The 17,908-nt window shown below is 50.7% G+C and overlaps 1 protein-coding gene and 1 long non-coding RNA gene across 3 annotated transcripts; one reads left to right on the forward strand and one right to left on the reverse strand.

The window, feature by feature from the left end:
* Positions 1 to 38: 38 nt before the first annotated feature.
* LOC116460762 (uncharacterized) lies at positions 39 to 13,715 on the reverse strand. 2 transcript variants are annotated; one of them, XR_004245892.2, is made up of 3 exons: positions 13,605 to 13,715; positions 10,839 to 11,026; positions 39 to 9,244 (listed from the first exon to the last, which is right to left on the reverse strand). It is a non-coding gene; the product is annotated as an uncharacterized LOC116460762 (long non-coding RNA). The 2 variants fall into 2 exon arrangements; XR_009211509.1 differs by having other exon boundaries at positions 39 to 9,722; positions 13,605 to 13,706.
* A 249-nt stretch (positions 13,716 to 13,964) lies between these two features.
* SOX12 (SRY-box transcription factor 12) lies at positions 13,965 to 17,030 on the forward strand. The gene has a single exon (XM_032141854.2). The coding sequence runs from the start codon at positions 14,389 to 14,391 to the stop codon at positions 15,331 to 15,333; it is 945 nt and encodes a 314-aa protein (XP_031997745.1). The 5' UTR covers positions 13,965 to 14,388; the 3' UTR covers positions 15,334 to 17,030.
* The last annotated feature ends 878 nt before the right edge of the window (positions 17,031 to 17,908 follow it).

Below are 17,908 nucleotides of genomic sequence, written 5' to 3' on the forward strand. Positions count from 1 at the left end.
GCAGACGCATGGTACATATGTTCCAATTAATAAACGAATAATGATACATTATTTATTAATTAAAGTTCACAGTTTATTCAGATTTCCTTCGTTTTTACCTAATGTTCTTTTTCTGCTCCAGGATCCATCCTGCATGCCTCATTGCACTAGCTGTCATGTCTCTCTGGGGTCCTCTTGGCTGTGGCAGTTTCTCACATATCAACATGACCTCACTGTTGATGCTGAGTCAGTTTTCTCTTTCTCTATGGAAAGTCAGTCTTCTTTTGCCCCTTCTCATACTGTACTCTTTGGAAGGAAGTCACTATGCTCAGGCCACACTTAAGTGAGGAGTTATGCTCTATCTCCTTAAGGGTGGAATAGCTACATAGATTATTTGGGATTTTTCTACAAAAATTTGTAGATTTGTCTCACTTATTCAGTAATTTATTTATATCAGTATGGATTCACAGATAATTATTTCATACTTTAGGTTATAATCCAATACTATTTAATTTTGTTGCTCAAGTTGTTCCAGCTTTGGCTTTTGGGAGCTCTTTCGGTTGGCTCCCGTGTCCCTTTGACACACCCCTATTTTTGTGGGGTTTTCTTGTTGCCGTCAAGCACTTCCTTCCTTTCTGGCACTACAAGATGCCTCAGGCTCATCTTTTGTATTTCCTGCCCCAGTCCTCAAATCAGCCATTTCACAAGAGCTTTGATTGTTTCGGAGAAGGGTATTTATTAGAAACCAAGAACTGGGCGCTAGGTGTGCTCATTGCTACTAGTGTGTCATTTATTTCCTTCCTTCCTTCCTCCCTCCCTCCCTCCCTTCCTTTTTGAGACACAGTCTCACTCCATCACCCACACTGGAGTGCACACTCATGGCTACAGCCACGTAGCCATGGTAATGAAGCCATGACCTCACGAAGCTTCCAGTTTACACAATTGGTGGGTTAATTACAAAGTTGCCCAGCGCTCTGCAGTGGGCTGTGTAGGCAATGAGGGGGTAAATTATCTGCAGAGAATTTAAAAACAATAAAAACTGCAGCCTAGACCTCCTGGGCTCAAGTGATCCTCCCTCTTTAGCCTCCTGAGTAGCTAGGACCACAGGTGTGTGCCACCACAGTCGGCTAATTTTAATTTTCAATTTTTTTTTTTTTTTTTTGTAGAGACAAGGTCTTGCCATGTTGCCCAGACTGATATAACTCCTGGCCTCAAGCCATCCTCCTGTCTTGGCCTCCCAAAGTGTTGGGATTACAGGCATGAGCCACACCTGGCTTTGGGGTATCATTTCTTTTAAGCCTTCTCAACTGACAGAACAAAGAAATATATCTGTATATACCAATGTGTATATATATACACACATATCTATAACTATTTCCATTTGTAACCATCTGTATATATATTAAGCTAAACATGAGTTCCTGTTTATATTTACCACTTGAATCCATGGATTATTTGGCTTGCTTCCTGCTTGCTTATCTCTAAATTCCCACTCCAATAGTGGGAAATCTGGTTCCCATCATCCACATCCACCATCCATTTACTTAATTGTTTAATTCCAGTATACATGTGTAGGATTATCAAAACTGTTAACCCATACCCCTGTGGGAAACTTTATCAAGTAGAGTACACTCTTCTGAACACTTTCTTTTGCCTTTAGTGTTCCAGCAGACTCCACTTGTTACTTTTTTCATTTTTTTTTTTTTTTTTTTTGAGACAGAGCCTCACTCTGTTGCCCAGGTTGGAGTGTTGGCGTGCAGTGGGGCCATCACAGCTCACAGCAGCCTTGACTTCCCAGTCTTAAGTGATCCTCCTGCCTCAGCCTCCCAAGTAGCTGGGACTACAGGCATGCGCCAGTACACCCAGCTAATTTTTAAAAATTTTTGTAGAGATGGGATCTCACTATGTTGCCTAGGCTTGTCTCCAACTCCTGAACTCCAGTGATCCTCCCGCCTCAGCCTCCCAAAGTCCTGGGATTAAAGGCATGAGCCACCACGCCTGGCCCACTCATTTCTAAAGTTACTTAGGTCAGCACGTTTTCCTCTATCCTCTTCATGAGGTCGTTTCACACATTTGTAATGCAGTGAAGATTGTTTGTCATATTCTGTATGACATTTTGGAATTATCTAAATGTCCTAAATGATTTTTTTAACTTTGCATGCATTAAGGTTCACTTTTTGTGCCATTAAGTTTAATGGATATCAACAAATGCATAGTCACATACCCACATTTCTTCACCCTGAAAAACCCCCTGTGCTCACTTATTGAACCCTCTCCCCGCCAAACACTGGCAACCTCACATCTGTTTACTGTATCTATGGTTTTGCCTTTTTGTGCCATTATTAAAAAAAAAGACACACAATATTTTTGTTGTTGCTCTTGTCACGGCTGTCACCCATTGAATCCTTACTATGTCCCAGGTCCAGAATTACGCTGTCCCATTTTGAAGATGAGGAAACAGATGCAAATGAGTTGAAGCACTCCCTAGAGACTCATAACAATAAGCAAAGTTTGACTTCTATGATTAACTTCAGAGTGACCTCTGGGAATATTTGTAATACGTCTAATAGCCACACTTCTTTTGTTTGTTTTGATACACGGGTCTTGCTGTTGCCTAGGCTGGAGTACAGTGGCTACTCACAGGTGCAATCATAGGGCACTACAGCCTTGAACCCCTGGGCTCAAGCAATCCTCCTGCCTCAGCCTCAAAAGTGGCTGGGACTAAAATGTGTGCCACTGTGCCCGGCTATACTAGCCACATTTCAAGTACTCAATAGCCGCATGTGCAGTTTATACTATTATATTGGTTTTTGAGTTTTGTTTTTGAGACTGAGTCTCGCTGGGTCGCCAGGCTGGAGTGCAATGGCACAATCTCGGCTCGCTGCAACCTCCACCTCCTGGGTTCAAGTGATTCTCCTGCCTCAGCCTCCCAAGTAGCTGAGACTACAGGTGCACACCACCAAGACCAGCTAACTTTTGTATTTTTAGTAGAGACGAGGTTTCACCATGTTGGCCAGGATGGTCTTGATCTCTTGACCTCGTGATCTGCCCACCTCGGCCCCCCAAAGTGTTGGGATTACAGGCGTGAGCCACCACGCCCAGCTATATTATTTTTTAAAATGATCTCTTATTATTTAGTGAAAAGAAAGGACCTGTAGTCTCAGTTACTCAGGAGGCTGAGGTGGGAGGATCGTTCGAGCCCCAGAGTTTGAGGTAGCAGTGAGCTATGATTGTGCCACTGCACTCCAGCCTGGGTGACAGAGGGAGATGCCATCTCACACACATACAAAAGAAAAGCGACTTTGTAATGCACACACTATCATAATCTCTGATTTTTTTTTTTTTGAGACACTGTCTTGCTCTGTTGCCCAGGCTGGAGTGCAGTGGGGTGATCACAGCTCACTGCAGCCGCAACCTCCTGGGCTCAAGTGATCCTCCCACCTCAGCCTCCCCAGTGGTTGGGACCACAAGTGTGCACCACCACAACTGGTAAATGTTTTATTTATTGTAGAGATGTGGGTCTCAATATTTTGCCCAGGCTGGTCTCAAACTCCTAGGGTCAAGCTAGCCTCCCAAAGTGCTGGGATTATAGGTATGAGCCACTGGCCTGTTTGTTTGTTTTTGTTTTTGATACGGAGTTTTCCTCTTGTTGCCCAGGCTGGAGTGCAATGGTGTGATCTCGACTCACTGCAACCTCCGCCTCCCAGGTTTAAGTAATTCTCCTCCCTCGGCCTTCTGAGTAGCTGGGATTACAGGCATGCGCCACCACCTCCGGTTAATTTTGTATTTTTAGTAGAGATGGGGTTTCTCCATGTTGGGTCAGACTGGTCTCAAACTCCTGACCTCAGGTGATCCACCTGCCTCAGCCTCCAAAAGTGCTGGGATTACAGGTGTGAGCCACTGTCCCCGGCATGACTTTTTTAAAATCAGGAAATTTAGATGAATCAAAAAACAAATTACCTTGTCCCTATTGTTCTCTTTTCATTATGAATGTCTTTGAGGACCATGCCAGCTGGCAAATAGGTATTTTGGAGCTAGACACAGTTAGGGTGAGTGGAGTAACATGACAGGGCCTAGAACAGCCAGGCCCACACCTGAGTTGGCTTCATCCTGCCTTCAGGTATTATTAAGAATAGGTATTATTATTATTATTATTATTATTATTATTATTATTATTGAGACCGAGTCTTGCTGTTGCCCAGGCTGGAGTGCAGTGGCACAATCTCGGCTCATTGCAACCTCTGCCTCCCAGGTTCAAGCGATTCTCCTGCCTCAGCCTCCTGAGACTACAGGCCCGTGCCACCACACCCGGCTAATTTTGTATATTTTTAGTAGAGATGGTTTTCACTGTGTTAGCCAGGATGGTCTCCATCTCCTGACCTCATGATCTGCCTGCCTCGGACTCCCAAAGTGCTAGGATTACAGGTGTGAGCCACCACGCCTGGCCATTTTTTTTTTTTTTTTTACACAGTTCCACTCTGTCACCCAGGCTGGAGTGCAGTGGTGTGATCATGGCTCACTGCAGCCTGGAAGTCCCAGGCTCAAGAGATCCTCCTGCCTCAGTCTCCCAAGTAGCTAGGACTATAGGCACACACCACCAGACCCAGTTAATTTTTCTGTTTTTAGAGATGGGGGTCTCACTATGTTGCCCAGACTGGTCTCGAACTCCTGGGCTCAAGCAATCCTTCCAACTTCTATTTCCCAAAGTGTTGGGATTGTAGGCGTGAGACACCACATCTGGCCTATATGGAGTATTATTTGGCAATAAAAAGGAAGTTCTGATACATGCTACAACATAGATGAACCTAGAAATCATGATGCTAAGTGAAAGAAGCCAGTCACAAAAGGCCACATGTTGTATGATTCAATTTACATGAACTGTCCAGAACAGACAAATCCATCGATACAGAAGCAGATTAATGGTGGCCTAGGGCTGGGGATTAGAGGGAAGGCAGAGCAGATGGGAGAGTGACTGCTAATGAGTACTGATGCTAATGGTTTCTTTTGGGGATGATTAAAATATTCTAAAATCCATTGTGGCAACAGTTACACAACTCTGTGAATGCACTGAAAGCCACTGAATTGTACACTATAAATGACTGAATAGTGTGGTATGTGAATTATATCTCAACAAAGCTTTTTTTTTTTTTTTTTTTTGATGTTCTGGAAGAATCAGGATAGACATTACCTCAGGTGAAGGAAGGCAGGAGATGGGATGGTAAAGGAATTCATTGGGGAAAACAGGTTATTATCAATTCCAGCTCTTGTGTCAGATTGCTGACTCCACAGATTTTTATTATGTTATGTAAAAATAAATACACATAGGGCCAGGTATGGTGGCTCACACCTGTATCCCAGCACTTTGGGAGGCTGTGGTGGGCAGATTGCTTGAGCCCAGGAGTTCAAGACCAGCCTAGGAAATATAGTAAGACCCCGTCTCTACAAAAAAAATTTTTCGAAATTAGCCAGCCATGGTGGCATGCATCTGTAGTCCTAACTACTTGGGAGGCTGAGGCAGGAGGATCACTTGGGCCCAGAAGTTCCAGGATGCAGTGAGCTATGATCGTACCACTGCACTCCAGCCCAGGCAACAGAGCAAGACCAGGTCTCTAAAAAAAAACCCATACAAGCATAAAGTGAGGGAATCACAGGCAACAATGAGAATGTGTGGCAGATGAAGCGATTCTGTATACCTGAGATAGAGGGAGATGAACAGGCAATGGCAGAGAGTGGGCAGGACAGTCCTCTCTGGGGAGCCCGTTTGAGCTGAAGCTAGGATGAGGAGATGCTCCAGCCCATGTGGGGATGGGGGTGAAAAGAGTTCCAGACAGAGGAGACAGCATGAATGAGGGCCAAGGTAGGCCCAAACCTGTTGTGTTTGGGGGACAGCCAGTTTAAATGTCTGTTCTGTTATATTGTGGAGTCTCTGTTTATGAATTTTTCCTAAAGAAATAACAGGCCAGGTGCGGTGGCTCACGCCTGTCATCCCAGCACTTCAGGAGGCTGAGGCAGGCAGATCATGTGGTCAGGAGATCGAGACCATCCTGTCCAACATGGTGAAACCCCATCTGTATTAAAAATACAGGCCGGGCACGGTGGCTTACGCCTGTAATCCCAGCACTTTGGGAGGCCGAGGCAGGCAGATCACAAGGTCAGGAGATCGAGACCATCCTGGCTAACACGGTGAAACCCCGTCTGTACTAAAAATACAAAAAAAAAAAAAAAAAAATTAGCCAAGCGTGGTGGCGGGTGCCTGTAGTCCCAGCTACTCGGGAGGCTGAGACAGGAGAATGGTGTGAACCCAGGAGGCAGAGCTTGCAGTGAGCCAACATCAAGCCACTGCACTCCAGCCTGGGTGACAAAGCGAGACTCCTTCTCAAAAAAAAAGAACAAAAAAAACCAAAAAACAAAAATTAGCTGGGTGTTGTGGTGCGCACTTGTAATCCCAGCTACTCAGGAGGCTGAGGAAAGAGAACCACTTGAACCCAGGAGGTGGAGATTGCAGTGAGTCAAGATCGCGCCACTGCACTCCAGCCTGGGGACAGAGTGAGACTCCATCTGTAAATAAATAAATAAATAAATAAACAAACAAACAAACAAAGTGGCCAGAAACATACATACAAAGGTGTTCACTGCCATATTGTTTATAATAGCAAAAGGGGTAAAACAATCAAAATGTCTTTCAAGAAGGAACTGATTCACTTTGGGGGGCCGAGGTGGGCACATCACCTGAGGTCAGGAGTTCGAGACCAGCCTGACCAACATGGTAAAACCCTGTTTCTAATAAGAATACAAAATTAGCCAGGCGTGGTGATGCACGCCTGTAATTCCAGCTACTTGGGAGGCTGAGGCAGCAGAGTCATTTGAACCCAGGAGGCAGAGGTTGCAGTGATCCGAGATTACGCCATTACACTCCAGCCCGGGCAAAAAGAGCGAAACTCCGTCTCAAAAAAAAAGAACTGATTAAATGAGTTACAATATGCTCGGCAGACCTGGACAAGAACTTACGCACTACATGGAAAGAGAAAAGAGATGTGAAAAAAAGAAAAAAGCAGGTTACTAGAAATTACATATAGTAACATTCCACTTGTGTAAAAAAACTATGTGTGCATGTGTTTATAAGCATTTAAATTTCTGGATGGCCAGGTGAAGTGGCTCATGCCTGTAATCCCAGCACTTTGGGAGGCCAAGGTGGGCAGATCGCTTAAGCCCAGGAATTTGAGACCAGCTCGGGCAACATAGCAAAACTCAGTCTCTATAAAAAATACAAAAAATTAGCCCAGTGTGGTAGCACGCCTCTGTAGTCCCAGCTACCTGGGACACTGAGGTGGGAAGATCACTTGAGCCCAAGAGGTTGAGGCTGCAGTAAGCTGTGATCGCGCCACTGCACCCCTGGGTGACAGGGAGAGACCCTGTCGAAAAAAAAAAAAAAAGGCCGGGCATGGTGGCTCACACTTGTAATCCCAGCACTTTAGGAGGCCAAGGCGGGCAGATCACAAAGTCTGGAGTTCTGGACCAGCCTGGTCAATATGGCGAAACCCTGTCTCTATTAAAAATACAAAAATTAGCCGGGCGCGGTGGTGGGCAGCTGTAGTCCCAGCTACTGAGGCAGGAGAATCACTTGAACGTGGGAGGCAGAGGTTGCAGTGAGCCAGGATCGCGCCACTGCACTCCAGCCTGGGCGACAGAGTGACTCCGTCCCGTCTCAGAAAAAAAATACTGGAAAATTACATTAAAATTTAAAATTTACTCATTATAATGCCATTTTTCTAGATTACAGGAGACGTTCACTTTTCACCTTATATAATTCAGTATAAGGCCGGGCGCAGTGGCTCATGCCTGTAATCCCAAAACTTTGGGATGCCGAGGCAGGTGGATCACTTGAGGTCAGGAATTCGAGCCCAGCCTGACCACCATGGAGAAACTCTGTCTCTACTAAAAATACAAAAATTAGCCAGGCGTGGTGGCGCGCACCTGTAGTTTCAGCTACTCAGGAGGCTGAGGCAGGAGAATCGCTTGAACCTGGGAGGAGGAAGTTGCAGTGAGCTGAGATCACGCCACTGCACTCCAGCCTGGTGACAGAGCAAGACTCCACACACACACACACAAACACACACACACAGACAAACACACAAACACACACAAAATATATATATATTACTTTTGCAATAATAAAAAACATACTTCTACTTAAAGAGAATATCAATAAGCCTTAATATTAAGTTTTTCACAGTGAAAGCCCTTCAAAATTGCTTGACAAACAAATTTTAAGTATACTAGCTGTGGGAAAAATCTATGCTTGCGAAGACTTTGTAGACACATTTTCTTAAATGCTGAAGCTATAATTTAAAAATGAAGATTTCAGGAGACAAAATAAAGTCAGCTGGATAAAAAATGCACAGAGAGAAAAAATATACCAAGATGTTAAGAGTGAGTGTCTCGGCCGGGTACAGTGGCTCATGCCTGCAATCCTGGCATTTTGGGAGGCTGAGGCAGGCAGATCACAGGGTCAAGAGTTTGAGATCAGCCTGGCCAACATAGTGAAACCCCGTCTCTACTAAAAATACAAAAATTAGCCGGGCATGATGATGCATGCCTGTAGTCCCAGCTACTTGGGAGGCTGAGGGAGGAGAATCACTTGAACCCGGGAGGCAGAGGTTGTGGTGAGCTGAGATCGTGCCACTGCTCTTTAGCCTGGGCAACACAGCAGGACTCTGTCTCAAAAAAAAAAAAAAAGAAAAGAAAAAGAAAAAAAAGAGTGGGTGTCTCTTGGCACTGGGACAATGAATACCAACAAATTCCCAACAAATGGTATTTTTTCCTTAAATTTCAGAATTTTTGAAGTTTTACACAATGAATATTTTGTGATCTGAAAACTTTTTCTTCCCCTCCTCTTCCAATTCAACAGCTGAATAATAATCTTGTGTTCATTGTCTACTACTGCTTAATACATTATTTCCAGACTTAGAGGCTTAACAAAGCAAACAGCTACCATCTCACAGTTTCTGTGGGTCATGAATCCAGGCAGAGTTTAGTTGCATGGTTCTGGCTCAGGGTCATTCACGAGGTTGCAGTTGAGATGCTGGCCAGGGCTGCAGTCATCTGAAGACTTGACTGGGGCTGGAGGATCTCATTCCAGGATGGATCACTCAGATGGCTGTTGGAAGTAGGTCTCAGTTCCTTGTTGGTGTTGGCAGGAGGCTTCAGTTTCTCACCACATAGAGCTTTCCATAGGGCTGCTTGAGTGCCCTGGCATGACAGCTGACTTCTCCCAGAATAAATGATATAAAATAAGACAGCCAGGAGGAAAACATAGAGCCTTTTATGTCCAATGTTAGATATCACAAACCATCACTTCTGCCATATTCTATTAGTTAGAGGCAAGTTCACACTTAACTGGGGAGGGGAGGAGGAATTAGGCTCTTCCTTTTGAAGGAAGGAACATTAAAGAATTTGTGAAGGGTCGGGCACGGTGGCTCACGCCTGTAATCCCAGCACTTTGGGAGGCTGAGGGGGGCGGATCATGAGGTCAGGAGATCAAGACCATCCTGCCTAACACAGTGAAACTCTGTCTCTACTAAAAAAGTACAACAAAAATTAGCAGGGCGTGGTGGCAGGCGCCTGTAGTCCCAGCTACTTGGGAGGCTGAGGCAGGAGAATGGCGTGAACCCAGGAGGCGGAGCTTGCAGTGAGCCGAGATCGCGCCACTGCACTCCAGCCTGGGTGACAGAGCGAGACTCCATCTCAAAAAGAAGAAAAAAAAAAGAATTTGTGAACATGTTTTTGAAACACAAGAAAATTTCCGGCTGATCTCTACCCCCCCAAATTTCCCTCCTCCAATCCAACTACAACACATGAAACTCCTTAATCTTCCTGAAGTGCACCTCTGATCATGTCATCCTGCAACAAAAAAACTGTCCCTGGCTCCCCACAACCCAGGGAACTCCATAACTTGGCTTCTGAGGACCAACTACTGTATTGCCCTTCAGCTCCAGCTCAACATAAACGCATCGTATTCCTCATGTACACTCCCCCGTCTCTGGTCTTGGCGCCTGTCCATGCCCTCTCAATACCTCGTCCCAGTCTCTTTCCCATCTCCAGTCCCTTGCACTTGCTGTTTCCTCTGCCTGGAATGTTTTACATGGATGGTTCTTCATCATCATGAGATCTAAACTCTCCCCCATCTCTATCATCTCCTGTCCCAGTCACTCACTCTCTCATTATCTTGTTTTCTTTTCATTGCTTGAGACAGGGTCTCACTCTGTCCCACAGGTTGGGGTGCAGTGGTACGATCACAGCTCACTGCAGCCTCAACTTCCCAGGCTCAAACGATCTTCCTGCCTCAGCCTCCCAAGTAGCTAGAACTAAAGGCATGGGTCATCATACCTGGCTAAGTTTTGTATTTTTCGTAGAGACAGGCTTTTGCCATGTTGCCCAGGCTGGTCTTGAACTTCTAGGCTCAAGCATCTGCCCACCTCAGCCTCTCAAAGCGCTGGGATTTCAGACGTGAGCCACCTTGCCCAGCCTCTCCCTCCCTTCTTTCCATCACCCAGTCTGAGGTGCAGTGGCACCATCATAGTTCACTACAGCCTCAAAATCTCTGGCTTAAGCATTTTCCCACCTCAGCCTCCCCAGAAGCTGAGACAGATGCTTGCCACCATGCCCGGCTAATTTTTGAATTTTTGGGGAGGTGGGATTTCTCTATGCTACCCAGGCTGGTCTCAAACTCCTGGGCTCAAGCGATTCTCCCGCCTTGGTGTCCCAAAGTGCAGGGATTACAGGCGTGAACCACCACACCCAACCCAGTTTTATTTTCTTTATAGCAGTCACAACTATCTGAAATTATCTTATTTGTTTACCTGCTCTTTTCTGTTGCCGTCATTTGCTCCTTAAGAACAGGGACCTCTGTCTTGGTCACTGCTGTAACCCAGTAGCCCCAGTTCCAAGTTCACTGCCTGGCGCACAGTAGGTGGCCAATAAATTGTTGAATTAAATGTCCTCTCTTCCAGGGAGTTGTTTTAGAAAGAATCACACACTGCATAAATGTCTGTTGAGGAAGAAAATGAAAAAAACAAAAGTGAAGACATTATCTTCTCGGCTCAACTTCCCACACCATCTTCTCTGTCATTAATAAGTCCTGGTGTCTACACTGGGGAAGGCAGTCCAAGGTTCTTCCAGGGCCTAGATTCAGCCAGACTTTAACCATCTCTAGTTCCCCACAGTCCGTCAGAGGGCCTAAGGAATGGTAAGTATTAATAATGTTTATGAATTTATTTATTCATTCTTTTTTTTTTTAGATAAAGTCTCTGTCTCCCAGGCTGGAGTGCAGAGATACAATCATTACAACTTCCACCTTTCTAGCTCAAGCAATCCTCCTGCCTCAGCCTCCCAAGTAGCTAGGACTACAGGCAGGCACCACCCTGCCCAGCTAATTTTTGTATTTTTTTTGTAGAGACGGGGTTTCACCATGTTGCCCAGGCTGGTCTTGAACTCCGGCCTTAAGTGATCTGCCTGCCTCAGCTTCCCAAAGTGCTGAGATTACAGGCGTGAACCACTGCGCAGGGTCAAATGTTTATTAATGGATGCATGCATGGATGGAAGAAGGAAAGGAGGCAGGGGTGAATAATGAATGTAGCATTTTCACTGCTGAGAATAAAGAGTGAAATCCTTGTCCAAATCAGTTTGGCAGTGAGTAAGGTTAGGAACTATTCAAATACATTGGAATAATAATAGCAGCAGCAGCTACAGGGTCAGAGACAGATCTTTGAGAGGCCATAAGCATTGAAAAGATGGTGGTGCCTATCATACACCATCGAAAATAAAATAAATATTTTATTTATGGGAAAAGTGTTAAGGTGTTGATAATTCCAAGACAGCTTTTATTTGTCCTACGATCATTACTTTGATACCTTTTCTGAAATATTAGAGCTGTCCCCACCCTGCCCATTTTTTTTCTCATTATGGTGATGTCTCTGGGTTGCTGGTGACCTGCCTAACTATTGGGAAATCTAGTTTCTCAAAACTTTTGGGTTTCTTTTAGACAGGGTCTCACTGTCACGCAGGCTGGAGTGCAGCGGCTCACTGCAACATCCCCCTCCTGGGTTCAGGCGATTCTCATACCTCAGTCTCCTGAGTAGCTGGAATTACAGGTACGCATCACCAAGCCTGGCTCATTATTTTGTACTTTTAGTAGAGACAAAGTTTCACCATATTGGCCAGGCGGACCGCAAATGATCCGTCCGCCTTGGCTTCCCAAAGTGCTGGGATTACAGGTGTGAGCCACCGCGTCCCGTCTATCATAAGTTTTATTGAACATTCACTAGGTATCAGGATGTGTTTACATGCATTATCTCATTTAATCTGTAGAACAACCATGTGAGGGAGAAACTGAATTATCGCTTTTTTCAGGATAAGGAAAAGGAGGGACTGGGAATGTAAACTCAGGAAGTGTGACTCCATCGGGTAGACTGCTCAGGCTGCAGACGTAAAGGTTTTACACGTAGGGTTTTCCAGATCTCAGCTTCTGAAAGGCGGAGGGACCGTTTGGGCGGGAGCAGGGCCTCCTCTTTCCAAGCGCCCTGTGCCTTTAAGAGTCGCCCCCTCCCTCCAGGGATGCTCCAATTACTTTCTCCCCACCACCCCCACCCCGCGCCCCGCCATCCAGAGCATCACCCCGCCCCCCGCGCCGCACCTCAGTCCTTCCTCCCCACCCCACACCCTCAAGCTCGGCTCTTGGCCTTCGCTCATCCAGAAGTGGGTGAGCTGTACCGCCAGAGGCGCATTCTCCTAGCCTGAAACCATGCCCGCTACGCCCCAGCGGAATGCCACCTTAAAGACCCTAATCCGGGCACCTCCCAGCTCCTGCTTCCCAAGGGCGAGGCCTCAGCGCCCCCTCCCATCGCCCATGCTCACGACGCCGTGAAGGTGACCTCCCCCAGGGGCGGCACACGCCCGGTGGTGCCCGAACTGGCTCACACGTGGTGAGCCGGGAGCGCGCGGCCCCTCCCCGCCACGCGCCTCGTGCCGGCCACCCGGCCACGCCCCCAGGACTGGCTCCGCCCCGTGCCCCTGCACGCTTCTCCAGGCTTGGGTGGGGCGACGCGCCCAAGTCGGGCACCGCGCAGGCTACGGGGTGGGGTAGGACCTGGGAATGGCGCACCCACGCATCCCCGAATGTCGCCTGTGGTTTGTGAAAAGCGGGAAGTCCGCCCAGCTCAGGACCTTTGGCTGGCAGGCGAGGTGCCCCGCGGCCCTTGTGCTGAGCAGGGGAGAGACAGCTGGGACCGCGAGCCTAGGAATCGAATCCTAGTCTGCGTGTCCTCGGTGCTTCCTATTTGGAAAGTGGGCATCATATTATCATATTCCCTTCTCCCTCGGATTCTTGTGGAGCTTCGAACGAGATTAAATATACATATATATGAGAAAGGTATTTGTTCACTGGGTCCAAAAGCATTTGCTGGTCCCATATGTGGTTGGACCCTGTGTGTAGTAGGCGGGGGCAACATCTACGACAAGCTGAGTCTGTGCCCTTAAGAAGGAGCTTTCCTGAGTCTTGGTCCCCCCAAATTCTCTTCTGGGATGGTCCGAAAAGACGTCCCTGAAAGAGGAAAGGGCGGAAATCCTACCTGACGGCAGGTGTCTCGGAATGAGCTAAAATTTAAAAGGCAACGCGGAGCAGGGACAAGCGTCCAGCGTCAGATGGAAGCAGGCTCGCGTCCCCTACCCTTCCTCCAACCCCTAACCTAAGAAAAGAAACCGATCTCGCCGGTCTCCCCCAATCCCAGCCGCAAGACCGCCCAGCCCCGCAGCCCGAGCCCCGCCCCACTCCGGCGGCCAGCGATTGGGAGATGCAAATACCGGCTTCTCTGCCCAGCAACGGGTGACGCGACGCCCGAGCGCGAGGCGTGGCCCGGCCGCAGCCCAAGCGGGCACCTCGGTGTTTACACGGGGCGGCCCCGCGCGCGCCGCAGCAGCCCGCAGACGGCGAGGGGGAGGGGTGGCGCGCGCGCCGGCGGGGCCGCGCGGGGAGAAAGACACTGAAAGGCGTCGGCGGCCGGGCGGAGAGCGGCGCGCGCGGGCCGCGGCGGAGCCGGAGGCTGCAGGAAGAGCCCGCGGGGGCCCGGAGGGTGCGATTCTTCGGCCCCCGCAAAACAATGTGTGTTGTGTGCCAGGACGCAACTTGCCGGAGGCGGCGGGGGCGCGCCGAGCCCGCCTGAGATCGCGCTGACCTTCTCCCCCCGCCGTCCGTTGGGCCCGAGCGCCCAGCTCCTCGCTCCCCCAGCTCGCGGGGGCCGGGCCGAGTCGCGGGGCGGGGCCGCCCCTCCGTCGCCGCTGCCTCCTCCCCCACCCCCTGCCGCGGAGGATGCGGACGGCCCCCGGCGGCGTCTAGCGGCCCCGGGCCCAGGCGCGATGGTGCAGCAGCGGGGCGCGAGGGCCAAGCGGGACGGCGGGCCGCCGCCCCCGGGACCCGGGCCGGCCGAGGAGGGGGCGCGCGAACCCGGCTGGTGCAAGACCCCGAGCGGCCACATCAAGAGGCCGATGAACGCATTCATGGTGTGGTCGCAGCACGAACGGCGGAAGATCATGGACCAGTGGCCCGACATGCACAACGCCGAGATCTCCAAGCGCCTGGGCCGCCGCTGGCAGCTGCTGCAGGACTCGGAGAAGATCCCGTTCGTGCGGGAGGCGGAGCGGCTGCGCCTCAAGCACATGGCGGATTACCCGGACTACAAGTACCGGCCGCGCAAAAAGAGCAAGGGGGCGCCCGCCAAGGCGCGGCCCCGCCCCCCCGGTGGTGGCGGTGGCGGCAGCCGGCTCAAGCCCGGGCCGCAGCTGCCTGGCCGCGGGGGCCGCCGAGCAGCGGGAGGGCCTTTGGGGGGCGGGGCGGCGGCGCCCGAGGACGACGATGAAGAAGACGACGAGGAGCTGCTGGAAGTGCGCCTGGTCGAGACCCCGGGGCGGGAGCTGTGGAGGATGGTCCCGGCGGGACGGGCCGCCCGGGGACAAGCGGAGCGCGCCCAAGGGCCGTCGGGCGAGGGGGCGGCCGCCGCCGCCGCCTCCCCGACACCGTCGGAGGACGAGGAGCCGGAGGAAGAGGAGGAGGAGGCGGCAACGGCTGAGGAAGGCGAAGAGGAGACAGTGGCGTCGGGGGAGGAGTCGTTGGGCTTTCTGTCCAGGCTGCCCCCTGGCCCGGCCGGCCTGGACTGCAGCGCCCTGGATCGCGACCCGGACCTGCAGCCTCCCTCGGGCACGTCGCACTTCGAGTTCCCGGACTACTGCACCCCCGAGGTTACCGAGATGATCGCGGGGGACTGGCGCCCGTCTAGCATCGCCGACCTGGTTTTCACCTACTGAGCCCACCGTCAGCGGGGCGCGCACGCCCCCAAACCAGCTGTTTACATACAGGAATCAGGTATTGGGGCCCCTCGGAGGCCGAGGCTGGCACCCCATCTCCCGCGCAGCCTCCCCCCTCCTGGACGTGCCCATCCCCCCTCAGATCCAGACATGCCCCTCCCCCGCAGACACACCCCAAGGCAGCCCAACCCCCACCCCTTCCCTGACACCCAAGCCCCTCCCCACGTTGCCCCCTCCTGCACAGCCACCAGCAGCCAGCCCCCTCCGATACACCTCCCGTCCTCTCCTACAGACCTGCACCCTTCCCCCCTTTTGCACACGCCCCTCCTCGTGGCCGGAGGACCCGCCCCCTCTTTTGCTCCGGAATCCCTCCTCCCTCGCCCAGCCTGCCTTCTCTGGGTTAGGGGGGCGTTGCGGCTGGGTGGCAACGCAAGCTCCTCCTGTGCCCCTCCCTTCCCTGGGGGGAGGGGCGCACTCCTTTTATCCCCGGAGCGCTAGGGCCCGCCCCTCCGCTGGGGTCCACCCCCTTCATGCGCATGCTTAATGCTTCTGGGGAGGAGGGGGCTGGTCCCAGTGGAGCCGCACTCTTCGCCCTCTCCGAGCAAAAGCGGGGGCGAATATAGAGCGATCCTGGGAAATCCTTTGATCCGGGAGCCCTAGGTTTCCTCTCCACCCAACGGGGCGTCGCTGCCTTAATGGGAGGAGCACTCGGAAGGGTTGGTTTGGGCCTGAAACTCTCCCAAGTGGCATAGCCCCTTTTCCGGTATGGGGTCTCCTACACCCACGCGCACCACCTCTCCGGTCGCGTGGCTGCCTCTACAGCCTATCTGTACGTCCCTTTTTTCCCCCAACTGGGAATTGGGAGGTAGGGTCTTTCTTTGGAAATCCAGCAGTAGAGGAAGGGACCACCCAAAAAAACTAAAAACCAAGACACCTTACCAGTCTGTTTGGGGACAGGATCCCTGCTTCTCCTTCCCCATCCCCTCCTGGGAAGTGCCCCCTCACCTCAGGGCACCCGCAACCTGGGCTCCTCCCTAAGCCCACCGGCCCTTCCTGTCACCCAGGTCCACCCTCAGTACTCAAGCTGCAGTATTCAGCGGGAAAAACTGAGGCACTTTGGTGCTAGGGGTTTGGGACTGAGGCGTGGATAGCAGATGTGATGGCAGGAAGACTCTCGCTTTTAAACATCTGGCTTGGGAGAGACCATCGACTTGGCCAGTGAGACTGAGAATGGATTCCGAGTAGAGATGGGCCGTTTGCACCTCGGTTTTTCCACGTGAGAAATGGGGAGAACGCTGCTGTTAGGAGGAAGTTGTGTCCAGTTCAGGGTGCCCTCGGGAGCCCTGTCCCTGATGCTGTGACCCCTCTCACGCCGCCATCTCTCTGCCCAGCCCCGCCCCTCCGGCCTCCCCACACCCCCCTTGCCCTCACTACCTGTATCTCACCGGCGTGTGTTCACCCTCCCGGGTGGCTCACACACTCTCATTCACACACACAAATCTCAGGAACAAACGGTCCCAGAGTCCTCCGGACCCCTGCCCAGGGTCTCTGCAGGTCTCTGCCCCACGCGTTCCCGTCGCTGACAAAGCCACCAGCTGCCTCCTTTAAGCTTGGTGCTCCGGCTCTGGGCCTTTCTTGCGCTCTTTCTATTTTTTTTTTTTTTTTTTAAGAAAAACAACAACAACAAAAAAAGACAATGAAAAAAATGTCATGTGAGTGAAGAGATGTCACTGTCTGTGGTCTTGGAGAACTAGTCTCGTAGCTGAGGGGTGGGGTCCCTCCGTCTGGGGCACTGGCACCCACAGCAGGACTCCGCCAGTCTGATGCCAGGACTGAATAAAGTGTATTTGCCCCGACCTTGCCCTGTGGTTCTGCATGTCTGTGCTCTTCCTCAACCCTCCCTAAACAGTTTGCCAGATTCAAGTCCGTGTGATTTGGGCCCGAGCTGGGTGTCCCAGGGCAAGCCACCTGGCCTGTCTAGGCCTCTATGTCAGGACTCCCTGGCCTTCATGAAGAATAGCAAACTCATCCCTGTAGGGACCAGGCAGGTAACATAGACGAGTGACTCTGGGTGGACACTGGTGTCATGACCCACTTCAAGGGGACTACCTCCTGCCAGTTGTGACCCTGTGGGAATGCAGTCCATAGTGGCCAGGTGGCGAGATTTTTCAAGAGAAGCTGGATGGATGTTTCTGAATCATCTTAATTTCAAAATGAAAGCTGACTCATATTTTTAAATCTCTGTGGGCCAAATGAAACAAGTATGCAGGCAGGTCTGGTCCGAGGGGGCTGGCTTGACCATGCCTTTCTGTGCCTTTAATGAGGATTAAGAAGCAAGATTGGGCCACAATGGACTCAAAGCCCAGCTCCACCACTGAGCACCCATGTGACCTTGATTGAGCAAATTAACTAAGTCCCAACTCTTTCCATATGTGTAACATGGGGATAATAATAGTAGCTGCTTCACAGGGTGAAATGAAGTTTGAGGTGAGAAGCATTCAACATGGTGCCCGTCGTGTTACTCCATTGTCAGAGGAGAAAACAGGGTCAGACGGGAAAGCAACTTACAGGAGGG

The sequence above is a fragment of the Hylobates moloch genome, unplaced genomic scaffold (assembly GCF_009828535.3).
Source record: "Hylobates moloch isolate HMO894 unplaced genomic scaffold, HMol_V3 SCAFFOLD_21, whole genome shotgun sequence".
Lineage (NCBI taxonomy): Eukaryota > Metazoa > Chordata > Mammalia > Primates > Hylobatidae > Hylobates > Hylobates moloch.

Coding starts and splice junctions, on each gene's coding strand:
- SOX12 (XM_032141854.2), top strand. CDS start 14,389: ATGGTGCAGCAGCGGGGCGCGAGGGCCAAGCGGGACGGCGGGCCGCCG.